Source organism: Entelurus aequoreus, linkage group LG04, assembly GCF_033978785.1.
Source record: "Entelurus aequoreus isolate RoL-2023_Sb linkage group LG04, RoL_Eaeq_v1.1, whole genome shotgun sequence".
NCBI classification, from domain to species: domain Eukaryota; kingdom Metazoa; phylum Chordata; class Actinopteri; order Syngnathiformes; family Syngnathidae; genus Entelurus; species Entelurus aequoreus.
In genome coordinates, this window is record NC_084734.1 from 47,894,983 (window position 1) to 47,918,013 (window position 23,031).

Sequence of the window (23,031 nt, forward strand, 5' to 3'; positions counted from 1 at the left end):
TACTCCAAACAATTCACGGCGTGATGTGACAGGTCGTTACAGTACTTTGAGACAAGAGCTATAGTGATGCATGGTTGGTTATGGTTTGAATTCATATCCAACACTTGTGAGAACGACTTTTTATTGTCAATATCGGCTACTGAGTTTAATTTTTGTTATGTTTTCTGCTGGTGGTGTGCCGCCGCATTTTTTCAATGAAAAAAATTTGCCTTGGCTCAAAAAAGGTTGACAAATACTGGTTTAGACAAAATTGTTACTGATAAATAGACAGATCCCTGGATGGCTATATTGGTGTAATATTAAGCAATGTCTTACAGCTTGTCCCCTTTTGGGGTGGCGGGGGGGTGCTGGAGCCTATCTCAGCTGCATTCGGGCGGAAGGCGGGGTACACCCTGGACAAGTCGCCACCTCATCGCAGGGCCAACACAGATAAACAGACAACATTCACACTCACATTCACACACTAGGGCCTATTTAGTGTTGCCAATCAACCTATCCCCAGGTGCATGTCTTTGGAGGTGGGAGGAGGCCGGAGTACCCGGAGGGAACCCACGCAGTCACGGGGAGAACATGCAAAGTGTGATATTTAAGATGAAGCTCCCTCCCCCAAGCATCATCATCGTCACAACACGGAAGCAGACGGCACACTGGAGGGGGGCAGGAGGCAGACACAGGGGGTACCGGGGGTCGGTTAAAGCCAAGAAAAGAGGAAATCCTCCACCAAGTCCTCTCTTTAAAAATAATCCGACGCAGTGAGCAGCAAAGAAAAACTGGGATTTAAGGGAAAAGGCGGGCTAAAAGGGAGCATCATGGCGCTCATTCCCTCACAGGTTCTTCGTATGACCATACTGCTGTCCTACTTCTCCATCCTGTGCCACTACAAGGCTCTGGACATGCCGGCTCACCAAACCTACGGAGGCAGCTGGAAGTTCCTCACCTTCATCGACCTGGTGAGGCTACTAGCTAGCTTGTTAAGCTAATTGGTGTCACTCTGCTGTGGTGTCATAAATGAAACTTATCTTTGTGTCCCGCGTAACTGTTTACGTTGTTTACAAATGACCAAAATAAGCTTGTTGTTGCATACCTTCGGCCACAATTGGGGCGTTAGTCAGCCGAACACGAGCAGGTGTTGTCGGTCAGAATGTCACCAACGCGCCGCCCACTTCACTCTGACGCCATGGAGCTAGCCAGCTATCTTAGCATGCTAGCTACCCTTCTTCTTCTTCCTCTTCTACCTTTTCTTCCTCTTCTTCTTCTTTGTGCAATTTACTGTCTGGCACTGTGATCCTTATAAACATAGATATACATATAAAGCACATATAGCAAATCAATGTAACAGCTAGTAGAAGCCAACATGCATTAAGTTAGATAAATACTGCATAATGACATTTATTGTGAAACACAGCTCCTATCCTTGATGAGCAAGTAATACAGGACAAGCATTCACAGGCCGGCTAACACAAGGATAACACAGCAACAAGACACCTATTGTTTAACCCTTTACTAAAGCTATTGGGGCGATATAGCTCGGTTGGTAGAGTGGCCGTGCCAGCAACTTGAGGGTTCCAGGTTCAATCCCCGCTTCCACCATCCTAGTCACTGCCGTTGTGTCCTTGGGCAAGACACTTTACCCACCTGCTCCCAGTGCCACCCACACTGGTTTAAATGTAATTTAGGTATTGGGTTTCACTATGTAAAAGCGCTTTGAGTCACTAGAGAAAAGCGCTATATAAATATAATTCACTTCACTTCACTTCACAGATATCTGACTTCTATACTGGCTAGCAATGACATCCATGACTGTTGACAGGTTAAATGGTAAATGGGTTGTACTTGTATAACGCTTTTCTACCTTCAAGGTAGGGCCGGGCGATATGGCCTTTTTTTAATATCTCGATATTTTTAGGCCATGTCACGTTCAAGGTAGGGCTGGGCGATATGGCCTTTTTTTAATATCTCAATATTTTTAGACCATGTCACGATATATATCTCGATATTTTGCCTTAGCCTTGAATGAACACTTGATGCATATAATCACACCAGTATGATGATTCTATGTGTTTACATTAAAACGTTCTTGTTCATACTGCATTAATATATGCTCATTTTAAAACTTTCATGCAGAGAGGGAAATCACAACTAAGTCAATTGACCAAAACTGTATTTATTAAACAGTTATTAAGCAGTGGCACAAACATTCATGTCATTTCCAAAACAGAAAGTGCAAGATTGTCAGAGACATTTTAAAACAAGCTATGAGTGCCCTTTTGTGCATGATGTCACTAAGATGACATATCAAAACACCACTGAATTAAAGGCCTACTGAAATGCGATCTTCTTATTTAAACGGGGATAGCAGGTCCATTCTGTGTGTCATACTTGATCATTTCGCGACATTGCCATATTTTTGCTGAAAGGATTTAGTAGAGAACATCGACGATAAAGTTCGCAACTTTTGGTCGCTGATAAAAAAGCCTTGCCTGTACCGGAAGTAGCGTGACGTCACAAGTTGTGGAGCTCCTCACATCTGCACATTGTTTACAATCATGGCCACCAGCAGCGAGAGCGATTCGGACCGAGAAAGGGACGATTTCCCCATTAATTTGAGCGAGGATGAAAGATTTGTGGATGAGGAAAGTGAGAGTGAACGACTAGAGGTCAGTGGAAGCGATTCAGATAGGGAAGATGCTGTGAGAGGCGGGTGGGACCTGATATTCAGCTGGGAATGACTAAAACAGTAAATAAACACAAGACATATATATTCTCTATTAGCCACAACACAAGCAGGCTTATATTTAATATGCCACAAATTAATCCCGCATAACAAACACCTCCCCCCTCCCGTCCATATAATCCGCCAATACAAATCAAACACCCGCACAACACACTCAATCCCACAGCCCAAAGTACCGTTCACCTCCACAAAGTTCATACAGCACATATATTTCCCCAAAGTTACGTACGTGACATGCACATAGCGGCACGCACATACGTGCAAGCGATCAAATGTTTGGAGGCCGCAGGTGCGTACTCACGGTACCGCGTATCCAACTCAAAGTCCTCCTGGTAAGAGTATCTGTTGTCCCAGTTCTCCACAGGCCAATGGTAAAGCTTGACTGTCATCTTTCGGGAATGTAAACAATGAAACACCGGCTACGTGTTTGTGTTGCTGCAGCCGGCCGCTATTACACCGCTTCCCACCTAAAGCTTTCTTCTTTGCTATCTCCATTGTTCATTAAACAAATTGCAAAATATTCACCAACACAGATGTCCAGAATACTGTGGAATTTTGCGATGAAAACAGACGATTTAATAGCTGGCCACAATGCTGTCCCAAAATGTCCGCTACAATCCGTGACGTCATGCGCAGACGTCATCATACCGAGACGTTTTCAGCAGGATATTTCGCGGGAAATTTAAAATTGCACTTTACTAATCTAACCCGGCCGTATTGGCATGTGTTGCAATGTTAAGATTTCGTCATTGATATATAAACTATCAGACTGCGTGGTCGGTAGTAGTGGGTTTCAGTAGGCCTTTAAAGTGCACTTTTTGTACAGAATGCCACTACAATAGTTTAAAACAAATAAAGTGCACTTTTGTGCATGATGTCACACAAGATATTTCAATAACTGTCAAAAAAAAATGAGCTGCATAATAGGAAATCAAATACTGTATGTCCTTCGCTATGTGGTAGGTTACTGCGGACGTTATCTCCTTCTGTTGTTGACTTTTTTTCATACAGTGTTGATGTCGAAATGGTTGCCTCTGCATTTTGTTGGTGTGGCACCGAACGGAGATGTTGACATGCGGAGTAATCACTTTTCATTCTCTAGCAGGTGACTTTTCAAATGATGCTACATATTAGCAGTGGTGCTACTTTTTGTAGCAATACTTTTGCCCCACACTTGACAAATTACGGTTGTCTGTTCGACATATTCCCACTTGAAGCCAAACCACCGCCAGACGATGGATCCCCTGCTGTTTTTCTTGGGAATTAATTTTTCCTTCACTTGTTACCAGATTCGCACCTTCTTTCTCTCGTATTGCCACTCGGACCACAGCTAACGTTGCCCATGCCGCTACCTCTCTGCTCCGCGAAGTCGTATACGTATGTGACGTATGTAAGAAGGTGCGCTTGTTTTACGTCACTGCGAGAAGGAGAGACAACAAAGAGTGAGAAGAGCCTGTGGTGTAATGCCCGCAGCTAAAAGCAACTGCGTGAGAACGTATACTCGAATATCACGATATAGTCATTTTCTATATCGCACAAAGACAAACCCGCGATATATCGAGTATATCGATATATCGCCCAGCCCTACTTCAAGGTACTCAAAGCGCTTTAACACTATTTCCACATTCACCCATTCACACACACAGTCACACAAGCTGCCATGCAAGGCCTTAACCACGACCCATCAGCAGCAAGGGTGAGGTGTCTTGCTCAAGGACACAACGGACGTGACTATGTTGGTAGAAGCTAGGGATCGAACCAGGAACCCTCAGGTTGCTGGCACGACCACTCTCCCAGCTGCGCCACGCCGTCCCCTAGGTTAGAAGCCTAAGATGATGTTTTTCCTAGAACTTTTTCCGTTGTGAGAAACGTCTGCAGTCTATTTTGTACATGAGCTACTTATTGTAGATGAGGTGTTCAATTATTGACAACAGAGGCCCCAACACACTTTTAACATCTGTAGAGTTTAAACTTAAAGACATGGAACTACCAGCCACAACAAAGGCACACTTGTACAAGCTAAACCAATTATTGTCACATACTGTAGTTGGTGTGTCAAGGGGTGCATGAGAGGCAAAGGGACTTTCAGTATTACAGTAATCTTTCTTTATGCTTTAACAATGCACAAACATTCAGCTAGGTGGCAGCAGTGCACATAAGAAGTACACAGGAACATGGTGTGCAGAAATATGCAGAAATTTCTGCCAGGAATGAATATAAAAATGAAGGAGGCATAAGAGGCAAGGAAAATAAGTGACAAAATCGCAATAAAAGAGCATACTGTACATAGTTTTTGGTGTTACAGTCAATGAGGAAAGACAGGTGTGTGTTGTATGCTTAAACACTGACAACAGACAGCGTGAAGCCAAATGAAAAAGTGTTGATAAAAATGGACATTCCAATAAGTCTTTTGCGGTGTTTAATTTTTTGCTTAATTAAATGTTACACACTGTGTTGATAAACTTAACTTTAAAATGGTTTTAAGTTAGTAATGTATTATCACGGTTTGTTTGATTAATTTTTTGGGGATAATGAGGTGATTGTATGCAGAATAATGGTGCCCCCATACAGTTTGTGGACGGATAAATACAATGATTAGGTTGTCAATATTTTAAATACATGGAGGGTGAAAAACTTGCCTGTACCTAGGAGGGCATGACAGAAAATGATTTAAAAACACTGGTTTAAAGGCCTACTGAAACCCACTACTACCGACCGCGCAGTCTGATAGTTTATATCATGATGAAATCTTAACATTGCAACACATGCCAATACGGCCGGGTTAACGTATAAAGTGCAATTTTAAATTTACCGCTAAACTTCCGGTTGGAAAACGCCTTTGGAGGATGACGTATGCCCGTGACGTAGCCAGTGAAACAGATTGAAGCCAATACGAAATAGCTCTGTTTTCATCTCATTATTCCACAGTATTCTGGACATCTGTGTTGGTGAATCTGTTGCAATTTGTTCATTGCATTATGGAGAAAGAAGCTGAGCAAGCAAAGAAGAAAGTTGTCGCTGCGAAGCGGAGTATTTTGCGAGGGAAGTCAGCAACACAACACAGCCGGTGTTTCATTGTTTACATTCCCGAAAGATGCAGTAAAGATCGAAGAACTCGGACAACTGAGACTCTTACCAGGAGGACTTTGATTTGGATACACAGACGCAGACGGGATACCGTGAGTACGCAGCTGTGCTTCCAAACATTTGATCGCTTGCCCGTACGTGCGTGTCACGTACGTAACTTTGGTTAAATATATAAGCTTTATGAACCTTGGGTTAGGTGAACGGTCCTTTGGGCTGAGTGAGTGTGTGTGTTGTGCAGGTGTTTGAATTGTATTTGCGGGTTATATGGACGGTATCCCGTCCATATAACCCGCTGGAGCTAGTAGCTAGGAGCTAGCATAACAAACACCTAGGTGTTTTTATGCGGGATTAATTTGTGGCATATTAAATATAAGCCTGGTTGTGTTGTGGCTAATAGAGTATAAATATGTCTTGTGTTTATTTACTGTTGTAGTCATTCCCAACTGAATATCAGGTCACCCCCGGCTCTCACAGCATCTTCCCTATCTGAATCGCTTCCACTCCCCACTAGTCCTTCACTTGCACTTTCCTCATCCACAAATCTTTCATCCTCGCTCAAATTAATGGGGAAAATAATCGCTTTCTCGGTCCGAATCGCTCTCACTTCTGGCGGCCGTCATTGTAAACAATAGGGAACTTTGCGGAAATGTTCATTTGACTACATCACGCTACTTCCGGTAGGGGCAAGCCTTTTTTTTATCAGATACCAAAAGTTGTGATATTTATCGTCGTTGTTCTATACTAAATCCTTTCAGCAAAAATATGGCAATATCGTGAAATGATCAAGTATGACACATAGAAAAGATCTGCTATCCCCGTTTGAATAAAAAATAATAATTTCAGTAGGCCTTTAATGATATACGTAATTTCAATGATTGTCTTTTTTATACAGCATTTGTACTGGATCTCATTAGATTGTTTACCTAATGAAGTGGCCAGTAAGGGGTGTGCTGTGCTGACCACCAAATGCATATGCGGTTGCTTCCTGATTCGCTTACTAACTGTATTGATTGTGTGTGTTGAAGAACGATGGAGTGGCTAATCGCAAGCTCAGCGCTCATTGAAAGTCATCAAGGGTGTAGCAGCAAGCTAACTCACTGTAGGACAGGGGTCACCAACGCGGTGCCCGCGGGCACCAGGTAGCCCGTAAGGACCAGATGAGTCGCCCGCTGGCCTGTTCTAAAAATAGCTCAAATAGCAGCACTGTAGTGGCGAACAGCTGTCTCGTCAGCTGATGCGCGAGCGCGTAACTGCGGCTGCTTGGCAACCAGCCAAACCCCACTTAATAAAATTATATTTTATTTTAGAGCACATCCACATCCCTATTCACCTAGGCAACCCCAGGAAATGTATATAATTCGGCATTATTATCAGTTTATGTTCACGCGCAGGTATAACGCGGCACGCTCCCGTCTCGTCTGCTGGTGCGTGAGCCCGGTAATTAGACAGCTGTGTCAAATCAAGGAGTACAAAAGACGCCAGTGCAGAGTGGAGAAAGGTTTGGTTCATTACAGATAAAACAGAGTTGTGCCAAAAGTGTACCAAAACCAAAAGCTGAACGGACAGCCGGTAAGATTGCACTTTATTTCTCTTTGTGGGTGTGGCGCACCTGTTGCGCTGGTGAGATTGGGGGGGAGAGTTCTGTGCATGTAGCGTGCTTAGTCTGGAGGCTAAATACACACAGTGGCTTGTGTAACTGTTGTTTAGTAAGGAAGTGTTGTGATTCTTTGCTTAGTTTGATAAATGTTGGAGCAGTTTGCTTCATCAGGAGGGTGAAGTCGCTCAATTTAAAGTGTTGGATTTAACTGTGTTGGATCATTGGCTGCTAGTGAGGGCATAGAAAAGGGGTATTTTTCTACCAGTAGACAGCGTTTAAGATTGAGTGTTTCACTTCTAAATTAATAATATATTTATATTGGATAGGGATTTTAAATATGTATCTAAAATAGGTGGTTAATTGGTTAGGTATTTATGTATTTGCATATTGGGTTTTCTGCTGCATTTATCTATTGTGTTTCTGGTGTTAAATGTATTTTATATGTATCTTGGTGTTTTTATGTTGAGACAATTTATTTAAAATCTGTTTTAACTTAAAGGGAAAATATGAATCCATTTTCTTGCACTTGTTTAATTGTTAAGTGTTTGATAGCCTAATTAATAATTGTAAATTATGGGATTGATAATTGATTGATTTTTTACAGCATGTTAATCTTGTGGTGTTTTGTCCTTAAAGGTTTTTCACCTACTAAAGAAGCTAAAGGCTACTGAAAACAGCTAATGACAGCTAAAGAAACTAAAGTCTACTAAAGTCTACTAACACTGCTAAAGACTGCTAAAAAGACTAAAGAAGAAAAAAGAAGCTGTTTCTTCGTTGGAAAAACTGTTGCAAACTAAAGGAAAATAAAAGGAAAAAAGTAACTACGGTCTGGTCTTTTGAGTGAAATCCAGAAGCCACATTCAGCATTGGTACATCCCTTCAAGAATGGGATAAGCACAGTGAAAAAAGCAAAACACTTGACAAGCACTTACCAGTGAGCTGCCTCTATTTTTTAAATGTTATTTATTTACTAGCAAGCTGGTCTCGCTTTGCTCGAAATTTTTAATTCTAAGAGAGACAAAACTCAAAAAAAAAATTAAAATCCAAGAAAATATTTTAAAGACTTGGTCTTCACTAACTGACAAAGAAACAGATAACAGATTTGGTGTCCAGTTCAAAGTGTGACATGATTTATTTAAAAATTTGAGAGCTGACTTTTGTATTTTACATGAGTTATTATTTGTACAAACATGGTGCAAAGTAATTCATGATTTGTTCAAAAATGTTAGTGGCTAGCTAGTTAAAATGGGATATTGTGATTTCACAAGACTGTCTTAAAAGTGATCATTTGAAAATGTTCAATTTGAAAAAATGTGCACTTAGAGAAAATATAAAAATAAAGTGTTGCATTAGATTAAGATTAAAGTACCAATGATTGTCACACACACACTATATTGATATTTATCTGTTTCTATATATATTTATTGTGAGAAATCATTAAGATGATCAGTGTTTCCACAAAGATAAATATCATTAATTATTAATAATAACATAGAGTTAAAGGTAAATTGAGCAAATTGGCTATTTCTGGCAATTTATTTAAGTGTGTATCAAACTGGTAGCCCTTCGCATTAATCAGTACCCAAGAAGTAGCTCTTGGTTTTGAAAAGGTTGGTGACCCCTGCTGTAGGATAACACTACATGCATTTGTGGATGGTTTAAAATGTTCTAGCTTCTGCGAGACACCTGACACTCCCAGTAGGAAGACGCAAGTGCATTTTCTGCATCCCCATCCCAGACAAATTATCATTACTAAAAGGAAACCTAAACTGTCAATTCATTAGGTACAGTCTAAAGAGAGCTAGTGTCAGAGAGATTTAATTTAAAGGGGAACTGCACTTTTTTGGGAATTTTGCGTATCGTTCACAATCCCTACGAGAGACAAGAAGACAAAAGTTGTTGTTTTTTTTCGCATTCTAACATATGTAAATCGACTTGTTCTTGGTGGCTAGCAATGCAACTAACGGGAGCGATCCATTCTACCTTTAAAAATGCATTCAAAAACCGTCAACAATACTTCATTTATATAATAACCAAGCTGTAGCGACATTGTTAATGCAAGAGCCAACACAGAGGAACTCTTTTTCTATCGTACTAACACATGGGCGTGCTACGGGATTAGCAGTAAAAGCTAACTATGGAAAGAGATAAGCTAACTTCTACGTCAGCACGAAACGCGTTTGAGTTTGCTGGCCGGGGATGTGTCCAGTTGATTTGGGTAAACAATCCATTAATTTGGAATGGCTTGGCTCAAAGTTCCAGATTTGCAGCGTGACCATGTCGCACTCTCTCTGCTTTTGTCTGCTCCAACGTTTCAGCCTCTTCTAGAAGCAGCAGTTGATCCTCTGTATATTTAGTTTAAAAAAGATAAGGTTGTGAATTCTCATTTGTCTGAAAATAGTAATCTTCGTTGTTTAATACCAAGTCTGCCATGATTAGAAAACACACTCGCGTTTGATTCCGGATTAGGAACAAATGCAGGAAGTCGGAGGTACGCTGCTATGGAAACGGAAATAAATAATTAGTTCCGGCTGTACATAAAATGACCAAAATATGGTACATATTGTACATATTACATATTGTTATGATAGTGTATTTGGTGTACATATACATACATACATACATATACATATTGTACATATACTACATTATATATAGATTTGCAGCGTGTATATAAAACGTTCATAGAGGGTTTTTAAGTTGTTTTATAGGGCTTTGAAGGCTACAAGAGTGACTCTTATTAGCCGCATCTTGCAAGCGTTTTTTAACATCTTTAAAATCCTAAAAAAATAGACACGTGTTCTTGTCTCTCATAAGGATTGTGAACGATAGGTAAAATTCCCAAAAAAGTGCAGTTCTCCTTTAAGAAAATGTGCTTTTATTGTGCTTGTATGACCCAGAGAGCTGTCTCTAATATTTCAACCTTGCAGGTGATCCAGGCGGTGTTTTTCGCTGTGTGTGTGCTGATCGATGTCTCCAGTCTACTGACAAAAGGAGGAGAAAATAGGGAGCAGGAAAGGCAGCTGAGGAAGCTGATTAGCCTCAGGGATTGGTTGATGGCCGTGCTGGCGTTCCCTGTTGGAGCGGTAAGCACATGGGCACACACACATACACACACACGGACACACACACACACACACACACAGAGTAGCTTGAAATAGGATGTCAGTGAATGATCTTGTCTTGATTATCATTTACTGTATCTTCCTTCTTATATTATTTGTAAGCGTCTTTTTTCTTTTGTGCCTTCAGTTTGTAGTGTTCACTTTCTGGAGTCTCTACCTGTATGACCGAGAGCTGGTCTACCCCAAACTCCTCGACAACTTCATTCCTCAATGGCTCAACCATGGCATGGTGAGTGACTCTGTTGCCATAGGCAACAGACGCTTGCAATCAAACAACAATAACAACACTTCCTAAGGCAGACTACCACCACAAAGTGGTGGCACAGAGCAGACATACACACTATTCGCTATTCATCTGATCTTTGACGCCCTAGACTCTGCATTACACGACTGATGTATCTATCACATGACTGATGCAGAACAAAAAGCTTTAACCTGCTATATGTGTTAGTGTCTTGTTACTACCGAGCATGTGTGTGTGTGTGTGTGCACGTGTTTGTGTGCTCCGGCTCTTCAGGAGGTGATGGAACAGGCAACTGGTTGCCTCGACGCTCTCGCCAAGGACAGAAACAACCAGAACACCACGTGCGTGCGTGCGTGTGTGTTTTTGTGCGTGTGTTTATTAACCTATAGTTACAGTTTACAAACTTGTCAAATGATATGAGACCACCTGTTAATCACAACAACAAAAAAATTTGACGTATAAACCTTAGGCTTAGGTAAGGCTTATTCACAATTATGTCGTAATTTTTTTGGCTGAAGAAACTTCTATGACTTTAGCTCCAGGCTTCTTATGTTTGTTTGATATTGTCATTACTGCTACAAGTGGTGGAAAAGTGTATTACAGTAGCAGTATAGACCACAGTTAAGAAACAGATATTTTGGCTTGCCCAACAATGGCACAGTGCAGACATACACACTATTGCCCTGTGTTTAAGAAACACTAGACTAAGTCAACGAATCGTTCCAGCCCTAGTCAAAATGCTGGCATCATATACTGGCTGCGTCTCAAGCTAAGAACAGATGAAGAAGGGTGCCCGACCACAGCATAAAACACAAGGCTACTGCACATATATCTGCTGCGTTTGGACATCCTGGGATGTTAAATGCAATTTCGGTTGGGCCGTGATCAATGAACTATGTGACTATTAAAAATAAATGATGATGCTACATCATCAATGTCTATGATGCTACATGGCCCTGCGATGAGATGGCGACTTGTCCAGGGTGTACCCTGCTTTATGCCAGACTGCAGTTGGGGTAGGCTCCAGCACCCCCGCAACCCCAAAAGGGACAAGCGGTAGAAAATGGCTGGATGGAGATGCTACGTTGATGTGACCATCAACAACCCTATACTGAACACATTTGATCAACAAGAATGTAGCAAGCAGAATAACAGAAATATTTATACATTTTAATACATTTATTCGATTGACAGTGACAGTTTGACATTAACTGTTAAAAAATGACTCTCCGACTTGCGTGCACACACGCACACACACTTATGAGACATGCACACCATCTTGACGCATCACGACTTCACAAATATTTGTACTAAACACATCAGGGTGGGTATAATAACAACTTAGACTAAGACACATTTTATTGATCCACAAGAGAAATCAAGTTTCATCTACAGAGTTACATCCAGCTAGGAAGAAGATGCTGTTGTAGCATTCACACACACACTACATCACCATGACGACACATGTAAACACTGGCTTGATTGATACGGCCTTTTCATATTTAAGTCTTATCTTTTTTATGGATTTCAAAATGTGAGTTAAACTCCATCTGCCATATGTTTGTTTATGATACACATACAGTCGTGGTCAAAAGTTTACATACACTTGTAAAGAACATAATGTCAAGGCTGTCTTTAGTTTCCAATAATTTCTACAACTCTTATTTTTTGTGATAGAATGATTGGAGCACATACTTGTTTGTCACAAAAAATATTCATAAAGTTTGGTTCTTTTATGAATTTATTATGGGTCTAGTGAAAATGTTACCAAATCTGCTGGGTCAAAAGTATACATACAGCAATGTTAATATTTGGTTACATGTACCTTAGCAAGGTTCACTGCAATAAGGCGCTTTTGGTAGCCAACCACAAGCTTCTGGCAAGCTTCTGGTTGAATTTTTGAACACTCTTCCCTCTTGACAAAATTGGTGCAGTTCAGCTAAATTTGTTGGTTTTCTGACATGGACTTGTTTTTTCAGCATTGTCCACACATTTAAGTCAGGACTTTGGGAAGGCCATTCTAAAACCTTAATTCTAGCCGGATTTAGCCATTCCTTTACTACTTTTGACGTGTGTTTGGGGTCATTGTCCTGTTGGAACACCCAACTGTGCCCAAGACCCAACCTCCGGGCTGATTATTTTAGGTTGTCCTGAAGAATTTGGAGGTAATTGTTCATCTGACATCACATGGACAAAGATAAGACCTTCTGGAGGAAAGTTATGTGGTCAGATGATGAGGAATGGTCAAAAATTTAACCAGAAGCTTGTGGATGGCTACCAAAAGCGCCTTATTGCAGTGAAACAGGCCAAGGAACATGTAACCAAATATTAACATTGCTGTATGTATACTTTTGACCCAGCAGATTTGGTCACATTTTCAGTAGACCCATAATAAATTCATAGAAAACCCAAACTTCATGAATATGTTTTGTGACCAACAAGTATGTGCTCCAATCACTCTATCACAGTGGTTCTTAACCTGGGTTCGATCGAACCCTGGGGTACGGTGAGTTGGCCTCAGGGGTTCGGCGGAGCCTCCGCCGCGGAGGTCAAGACACACCTGACTCATCGTGTAAATAAAAACTTCTCCCTATCGACGTATTATGGATACCCCCAAACAATGTTCCCTCTAATTTTCCATATACGTGAGCAAACGTAAAAACTCCTTGAGCCTTCAGTGGAGCACATGTGAGCGGCGTCATACGTGCACATGCACTGTAGCACACCTGCAGCACACCTGTCCCAAACCTGACTAAATAACAAGTTAAATGTTTTATTATTCTAATCAAATGACAGCAGTCATTTCCATGAGATTATTTTCTAATATAAGTGTTTTGGCCCACTTACAATGACAATAACAAAAAATATTGTTTTTCATGAGCTGTGTACTAGTATTGTATGTCTGGGTGGGGTTCCTGCTTTGGAAATAATGTGTAACCCTTTCAGATATTGCATTTAGTTCCCACTAAAACATTCACATGTTGCACAATGAGATGTAAACATGGGATTATGTGTACATTCCTGTAACTTTCTGTTTGAAAAATATATCTTTATTAGTATTTCTTTAAAATAATAACATAATTTCATGATTAATATTTATAGATAAAGATTAAATTAAAGAAAAAAACATTTTATTTTTCACTAAAGAAGGGTTCGGTGAATGCGCATATGAAACTGATGGGGTTCGGTACCTCCAACAAGGTTAAGAACCACTGCTCTATCACAAAAAACTAAGAGTTGTAGAAATGATTGGAAACTCAAGACAGCCATGACATTGTTTTTTACAAGTGTATGTAAACTTTTGACCACGACTGTATGTGTCTAAGTACAAAAAACACATGTATATTTTGCGTAAAAAACACTTAAGCGCAAACGGGAGAATATGGCCCTAAAAATATACTTAATATGTGGCCACAATTAGACGCTGGAACAGACTATTTCTTTTTCCATTGTTTCTGTATGTGAATTTTTTACCCAATCAATTACGCAGGTTCCATTATATAATTGTCTGAATTATATTTTGTAGAGTCTCCATATCAGCACCTGGTGGCCCCTCCCTTTGTCATGTGACTCAGCTGCCCCATGAGTTCATTATGTCAGTGTGATGTCCCGGTTTTTGCTCTAGACCGCAGGAACGATCACTACTCCTGCAGCCAAGGGGTGGGTGGGATTTTCCACAAAGACAAAAAGATGGCTGCCTGGGCCAAACCGCAGACATCAAGGGGGATGGGGGTAATGAAGGTGAGAGGGACAACAGTGAAAGACCTAGAAGCTTCTCTATACTTTGAGCGCTCAAGTGTGACAAGTCCACTCTAGACAAACTTAAACAACCAGCAGACTAAAAAGTGTGCGTGCGTGCGTGCGTGCGCACAAATTAAGGGAAGGGAAGCTAGCATTTTAGCCCCCCACACCCTCACTAAAGTGACATAGTTGCCCTTGCGAGTCTGACCTTGTCAGGTTTCTGCGGGGGAGTTGTTTACTAAAAAGCACACAAGAATGCAGGAACGTGCGTTCGTAGTGGATATAAAAAGTCAACAAAATGATAGCTTGTGTTTGATTAAGAAAAAAAAAAGAATTTTATTTTGACTTTTTTCTGTACAACATTTTACCACTCGTATTCTTCTTTGAACAATGGCAGCCATCTTCATTTTCCTTCATCTTGGTCTACTACAACACCTGGAAAAAATGATGCAATCATCAGACTTGGAGGATGTTCATTTAGTTGTTTAATTTTGTTGAACAAAAGCAGACAAAAGACATGACACAAAACTTAATTTAAAATTTCAACGTTCTGGCTTTGAGAAACACTAAAAGAAATCAAGAAAAATCAATTGTGGTAGTAACATTTTCGTTTTGAGTTCAAGCAGAGTAAAAAACACTAAATTCTGATGAAAAAATTTGAAAATCACCCTGTAAATTTTTATTTTCTAAACATGCATCATATTACATCTGTTCATTAGTCTGCAGTTAAAAAGGAGTATTCACACATTTTGTTCCTACCTCACTATGATCCCTTTATTAACTGTAATTTAATACATCATGGGTATTTAATCGCAAAGGCTCCATAACACCATGTGTGTCAGTCCCCCTCACTTGGTATGACATTATGCTGGCACAATTTTCGGCACAACCTGCCTGTAAACAAAAAAACTTACACCAGCGGTGCACAAGCCTATACACACCTATCGAGAGACACGCTAGCATGCTACATTCGCTTAAAATGGTAGCAGGACAAAGTGGGGGGATTTTTCACCCCCAAAAAAGCTGATGTCAGCAGTGTGGGAACATTTCAGGTACTTTAAAAATGACCAGGAAGTCATTGAAAACGTTGACTTACCCATTTGCAAAGCCTGCTAAAGGCTAAAAGGTCTAATACCTCCAATATGATGCAACGTTTGCGGGATCACCACCGACGAGCTTGTCACGCCAAAGTAGAGCTGAGACATAAGTGAGTTAAATTATGTTAGTGGAAAGTTGGGATAGGATATGATTGATTTTGATTATCCCACTATGGGGAAATTATTTGGTTGCAGTGCAGATACAAAAAGTTAGGTAAGGTAAAAACACATTAAAACGAAAGGGAAATATCAAAGAACACAAGGATGTAAAATACATTAAAGAGCACAGAGCTGATATTTACAGCTACAAACTAAAACACAACAAAAAATGAGAAATAAATAACACATTTTGTGTTGTATCCGTGTTGGCCCTGTGATGAGGTGGGGACTTGTCCATGGTGTACCCCGCCTTCCGTACGTATGCAGCTGGGATGGACAAGCGGTAGAAAATGGATGGATGGCAGACATACGATTGCACCATGCACAGACAAACAACAAAACAAAACAAAAAGACAATTTTAACACCCACATATTGTACACTGCCGGGGCCTCTGCAGTGCTTCATGCCATCGTCTGCTGTGGTGGTGGGCAGCATGGTCAGAAACAGGAACAGACCACAGACCCAACAAAGCAACCAAGAGCACCCACTCCGTCCTAGGCTGCCCACTAATCCCCAGCCAATGTCCGGCCCGCGCAGATGAGCGAGAATCCGCCACATCTGGCCCGCACACATCATTTTATGTGGCTCGCAAAAGCCTGGAAATAATGTGGCTGAATAACGTACATCAATTTTCTTTACTAAATGTATTTGTTCTCTTTGTTTTAACAAAAAAATACATGTACTGCATGAAATTGTATATATTTGTATTCAGTATTATCTAATAATGTAACATATTTTACATTACACCTTTTTTTCTTAAAATAAAAATACTCAAATATCTACTTTATTTACACATGAATCTGTAATACTAATGTTCATGTTAATAATGTAATGTTTGTTACATTTCAATCAATCAATCAAAGTTTTTTTTAGCCCTAAATCACAAGTGTCTTAAAGGGCTGCACAAGCCACAATGACATCCTCGGCTCGGATCCCACATCAGGGCAAGAAAAAACTCAACCCAATGGGATACAATGAGAAACCTTGGAGGGGACAGCAGACTGTATATAATGCCTGTACTGTAATTAGAAATATAATGTTATTAGATGAAGCATCAAAATAAATTCCATATATAAATCACTACACTAACTTCACTTTAGAACTGCATAAAGAAATGTACAGTAACATGTACAATTTAAGGAAAAAACTTTCTTTCCTATTATTCTAACTCATTGTGTTATCGTGCTCAACTGTCAGAGTGCGTGTGATAAAATCAACCTATGTTCTCACACAGAATGGCGGAAGAGGAAAGTTTGCCAAACATTTAAAAAGTCAGTACAATCAGCAATAAAGCCTGATTTTCAGGGGAACTCGCAACTACGCTGTCATGTGGACCCGCGTGTGTGCAACACACGGACGTGTGTGCAACACACGGACACGTGTGCACACACGTATACGTGTTTTTTTGCAACACATCACATAATTATTTTTTACCCCCCAAAAAAGATGTCTGATTTAGAATATTATCAGGATGTGATCAGAGACACTTAAAATTGTTAAAGCATGAGTTAAAACAAGCATTAGCAAACAGACTAAACAACACGTTCCCTATCACTACAACATGAAGTATAAATGATAAAACATTGAATATTAAGAGTATGTGAATCATTCCTACTTTCCTGACGACCTCCTTAAGATTAAAGATTAAAGATTAAAAGTTTTGTAATCAATCTGAAATATTCATCCGTCTATCAATTTTCTATCAATGTCCCTCAAGTAGCTATAATGTGTCAAACATGTCTGAGTGTGTAGTGATTTGCATATTACCCATCAGCATACTTGCCAACCCTCCCGATTTTCCCGGGAGACTCCCGAATTTCAGTGGACCTCCCGAAAATCTCCCGGGGCCACCATTCTCCCGAATTTCTCCCGATTTCCACCCGGACAACAATATTGGGGGTGTGCCTTGAAGACACTGTCTTTAGCGTCCTCTACAACCTGTCGTCACATTCGCTTTTCCTCCATTCAAACAATGTGCCGGCTCAGTCACATAACATATGCAGTTAATATATGCCGTTTGTACACACACATGAGTGACTGCAAGGCATACTTGATCAACATTCATACAGGTCACACTGAGGGTGGCCGTTTAAAAAACTTTAACACTGTTACAAATATGCGCCACACTGTGAACCCACACCAAACAAGAATGACAAACACATTTCGGGAGAACATCCGCACCGTAACACAACATAAACACAACAGAACAAATACCCAGAATCCCTTGCAGCACTAACTCTTTTGGGACGCTACAATATACTACCACCAAACCCCCCTCCCCCATCTCCTGAATTCGGAGCTCTCAAGGTTGGCAAGTATGCCCATCAGGCTTAATAAATGGTTTAAATGCGTGTATTTTTTAATCAAGTATGGTATTATTTGAATTTTTTTATAATGTCCACATAGTTCAGTTGGCAAGTTGTGTGTTTTTTAGTATAGAATAGAATAGAAAGTACCTTATTGATCCCTGGGGGAAATTCAGCACCACAGTTCGCTCACAATAGACAATAATAATAATAAATAATATAATATATTATATATATAATATATAAATAATATAAATATATTCTACATCTACTCTACATTTAAGTGCAGTCAAGGAACATATGCATTATACAGTCTGATGGCTGTCGGTATGAAGGACCTCCTGTGTCGTTCCGTGTTGCATTTTGGGAGTCTGAGCCTTTCACTGAACGTGCTCATTCTCTCCGCAAGGTCCGAGTGTAGTGGGTGGGAGGTGTTGTCCATAATGGCTAGGAGTTTTGCTAGCCTTCTCTCTGACACCACCGCCAGAGAGTTTAGCTCCACTCCCACCACGTTACTGGCCTTCTCTACCAACTTGTCCAGTCTGTTTGCGTCCCTCGCTCTCAGCCCGCTGCCCCAGCAGGCCACGGCGTACAAGAAGGCGCCCGCCACCACCGACTCATAGAACATCTTCATCATCTTTGTACAGACGTTGAAGGATCCTAGCCTCCTGAGGAAGTAGAGGCTCTGTCCCTTCTTGTAGAGTGCCTCAGCGTGTTTTGACCCATTCAGCTTGTTGTCGATGTGTACTCCCAGGTATTTATAATCCTATAATCCTTTGTACCACATATTTTAACAATTTGTGTTGTTTTTTTGATTAATTGGACCACAAATTAGGAAGGTTGTCTGATCTAGTACCTATATAATGAGTCTGTACACCTAGTCTTTGAGAATGGCATGTGGTCAATAATAGTCGCTGCTGCCCTCATGAATCAGGTGCCAACATAATAAAAATTGTTCTAGATTTGATGGTTAAATAGTAAACGTGGAACAATCCGCGGGCTGAAGTTTGGGGACCCTTGAGTTAATTAATACTTTGGCGTACCACTGGATAAAGCTCGCATACCACAGTTTAAGAAACACAGACACATACTATAATTGTACTGTTAAAATCTATAATCGTTGCATTCCTAGTGATGTGTTGTAGTGTTTTTGTTAGTTTTTTATATTTGTTTTTAGTTTTGTTTATGATTCCATATATTTTTCACTATGCTTGATCTACAAACGTAAAAATGAAACCTTTACTACCACAATTTATTGTATTGATTTATTTTAGTGTTTCTTAAAGCCAGAAAGTTGCCATTTTAAATTATTATAGTTCTGTGTCATTTCTATTCTTTTTTTTTTTTTTTTACAAAATTAAACACCAGAATGGACCTCCTCCATGACTGGTGATTCCATCGTTTTCCCAGGGGTTGTAGTACAGCGTGGCAGATTTCCAAAATCCTAAGCTTCTTTTTTAATTGGTCCTCGACATACTGTAAAAATACAATAAATTATTAATCAGATGCATGATTATATATGACACGATTTGGCTTTCTCATCAATGACACGAAGCTATGATGTTTTGTAAATAGCTTTGCATAGACTGACATTCGCTGGATACCTTTCAGCATCTTTATCTTCAATTATTGGGTATGCAACCCTCGCTGGAACAAGTTTGGAAACCAAAATGTCCAAATATTATTGGAGTAATATCTAATAGATCTCATTAATAATAAATCATTTTACAATATGCCCAGGGACAATAAAAAAAGATTTAGTGCACTTTGGTCACCTCTGTTCTACATCATCTGAACAAAGTGAAACTTAGTAAAAAGTGTTCTTCCTCCTCTCAGCACACTACAGTTCTGCCCTTTATCATCATCGAGATGCGGACCACACACCATCGCTACCCAGATAGATCATGTGGCCTGGCAGCCGTGTGCTCCTTCGGCGTGGGGTACATCCTCTGGTAGGACCACCACTTACATTTTAAATGTCAGTTTGCATGCAATGTGCAGGTCCTGCTGAAACCATGGTTCTCCTGCAGGACTTGCTGGGTCCACCATGTGACAGGCGTTTGGGTGTACCCCATCCTCGAGCGTATCACGCCGCTGGCCCGCGCCCTCTTTTTCAGTGCACTTACTGCGATTCTTTGCATTTTCTACGTCTTTGGAGAGATCCTCAACAGCTACGTCTGGTACAAGCCGCACACAGGTATGCACGCCCACACACACCTGCATGGACATGTGGCCCCCCTCAAACCTGCCTCTTTTCCTCCCAGGAAAAGTCAAAGGTGAGTGAACCCTCTTGGGCATCGCATTAGGCCTTGCCAGCACACATGAGGATGGGGGGTCACGCCCTGCCCACCTGGACAGCACAAAGAAAACCTCAGTGGATCTGCAAGTTATTGCTACCTTTTACCTTCATCCATTAACACGAGGGACATGTAAACAAACAAAATGGCTGCTGATGTTGGCTCTTTTATAAACACGCATTAGATTGATGTGTCTCAAATGAAAGACTTCTGTCAGTACTCTTCAATTAGTATACTGTGTAGCCTATTAAGTTTCTGAGTGTGTGAATGCTGTCATTGAAGTACTGTCCCAAATCTTCTACTGTCCTTATGCACTTAACATAAATAACCATTACAAACTTTTCTAACTTTATAGATTGAATACTCTGTGCTGTGCCTCAATTGGTGCACTTTGATACTTAAACTTAGTCCTTCACGTGCGTAAGTGTCCACACTTAGAAGTACGGTAAAAAGCAGTACACTGTATCCGGATGTTGTACTTCGAACACTGAAAATGGTGAGTGTGCGGTGATAGGACACTTACCTCTCTCTACAGTCGCCATCTTGGCTATGTAACGGACGGGGATAGGCTAACTTGAGTGGTTGCATATTCCTTTAAAAAGGGGGAAAAAAGGTAAATGATGTGATGGTTATTTCTGGCAAATGTACAATATCAGTAAGTCCAGGGTGTACTCCGCCTTCCGCTCGAATGCAGCTGGCATAGGCTCCAGCCACACCCATTACCCTGAGAGGGATTAGCGGTAGAAAATGGATGCAATTTGTAATGGTACCACATTGTCAACATTCACACACTCAGGAACTAAGTACAAGGTGTACTGATGATAGGATTCCATTGACTGCAACATTCATTTGTTCACATATCTTTGTAGTCTTCACATCTCCTGACAGGTCAAAGCCTTGAGGTTAGGGTGGTCTTAGGTCAAATGTCATCTAAGTTTACAAGGTGTCAAAAAATATTTTGGGACAAACCCCATCAAGTCATACCTCACATGAAAGGCCTCGATGAGGGCTTTCCATACAAGTCGTTCATGGTTGCCATCGTTGTTATTTCTTCAAGTATTCTTGTAATTCTTCCCCCTGTGATGATGCAATGACTTGAATGTTAAAAAGCTTGCAAACCAACAAAAACAATGAATAATACAGACAGAGAAGCTTACTACTGATGTTTTATTTTGGGTTGGGGGTTGTTGAAGTATATTATATTACTTTTTGGTCGTGGAGAAACACACCCACAGGCTGATGAACTCTGCACATAAACAATATTTATTGGATCAAAACAGGTCAACATCAACTCTCTGTGATCAATAAACTAAGTTGTTTTCAGTCAAGGTGAAGTATGTTGTCATCTTTGGATCCTTCTTTATTTTCAGACATAAACTACCACCCTCGTGTCTTAACTCCACTGCTTTTGAAGTCAAATAGTTCAAACTTGACTGCTTTATTTTGCTTTTCTCTCACAATGTGATAATTTTACATTACACTTATTCCTCAATCAACGACACTCTTCATTAGCGTTTGTTCATAAGCATGTCCTCCCCTCCGCTCTGAGGCGACACATTGAAACACTCAAATATTCTGCTCTGCACTACTAAGCATAACAAGCTGAATGGAGATTCACATTATGTGTGTCCAAATGAGCAACAATATGTTCAAGAAATAAGTAAACATAACTGTCCACACTAATGCTTCATATTGCCATCAAATTACTCTAATTGGAAGGAATCGTATTTTTAATAGAGAAAATGCTGTCATGCAGCTCCTTTGAAGTGTACACGAAAAGGAGGTTCAAAGACACCATCATTATCCTTAATGATGGTCGCAGCGTTTGAGCGAGCATGAAACCAATGTTGATTTATACACTTTCTCAGCATTTTATCATCTCTAATTGGACTTTCCCTCGATGCGCTACCTTAAGGAGACTTCACCTCATACTTGGGAGACATTTACCAAAAATAATAAAAGTGGTGTCCTTCCTCAGTGCAACGACACACAAATACTAATTATTCCGCCGCATGCACACAATTATTGTAGTCATTTTGTTTTTGGAGCCCTTATTTAACCACAAAATGATTCAAGGAACTCTGTCACACGTGACACATATCAGATGGCATGGAATATAATACCGGAAGTCTAAGGGACAAGTGGTAGAAAATGGATGGAAATCTCAGATTTAGCCCAAAAAGCACCACATGAACAATAGTATGTACATAATAATTTGAATAGAATATAATTTAAATAGAGTGGGTTATAAATGACAGGTTAATAGGAATATATTATAAATAAAATAGAATAATAGAAAACTAGAATAAGGTGTGATTCTATAGTGGAAATATATGTAAAAATAATGACTGCGAACCAAACCAAATACAATCTGAGTTCAGCACATTAGTACAAGTTAAGTATTATTTGTGGAGACTGGTATCCACATCATCAGAGTTCAGCATTCTTAACAGCTTCCGGAAAGAAGTTGTTTCTCAGTCTTGTGGTCCTACTCTGGATGCTCTACAGCAGGGGTGCCCATTACGTCGATCGCGAGCTACCGGTCGATCGCGAGCTACCGGTCGATCGCGGCGGTGTGTCAGTCGATCGCCAGCCAGGCATTAAAAAAATAGTCCTAAAAATGAGCGATCATAAATCTTCACT

At 40.4% G+C, this 23,031-nt stretch overlaps 2 protein-coding genes across 2 annotated transcripts in view; one reads left to right on the plus strand and one right to left on the minus strand.

Moving 5' to 3' along the window:
- The window catches only part of hivep2a (HIVEP zinc finger 2a), a 141,789-nt gene extending 140,585 nt beyond the window's left edge, over window positions 1-1,204 (minus strand). The window contains exon 1 of the mRNA XM_062045033.1: window positions 1,085-1,204. The gene's annotated coding sequence lies outside the window, so the exon portion shown is untranslated. The remainder of the gene's footprint in view (window positions 1-1,084) is intronic.
- aig1 (androgen-induced 1 (H. sapiens)) lies at window positions 641-21,714 on the plus strand. The gene is made up of 6 exons (XM_062045035.1): window positions 641-950; window positions 10,349-10,504; window positions 10,671-10,772; window positions 19,928-20,043; window positions 20,122-20,288; window positions 20,356-21,714. The coding sequence occupies exons 1-6, from the start codon at window positions 810-812 to the stop codon at window positions 20,373-20,375; spliced, it is 702 nt and encodes a 233-aa protein (XP_061901019.1). The 5' UTR covers window positions 641-809; the 3' UTR covers window positions 20,376-21,714.
- The last annotated feature ends 1,317 nt before the right edge of the window (window positions 21,715-23,031 follow it).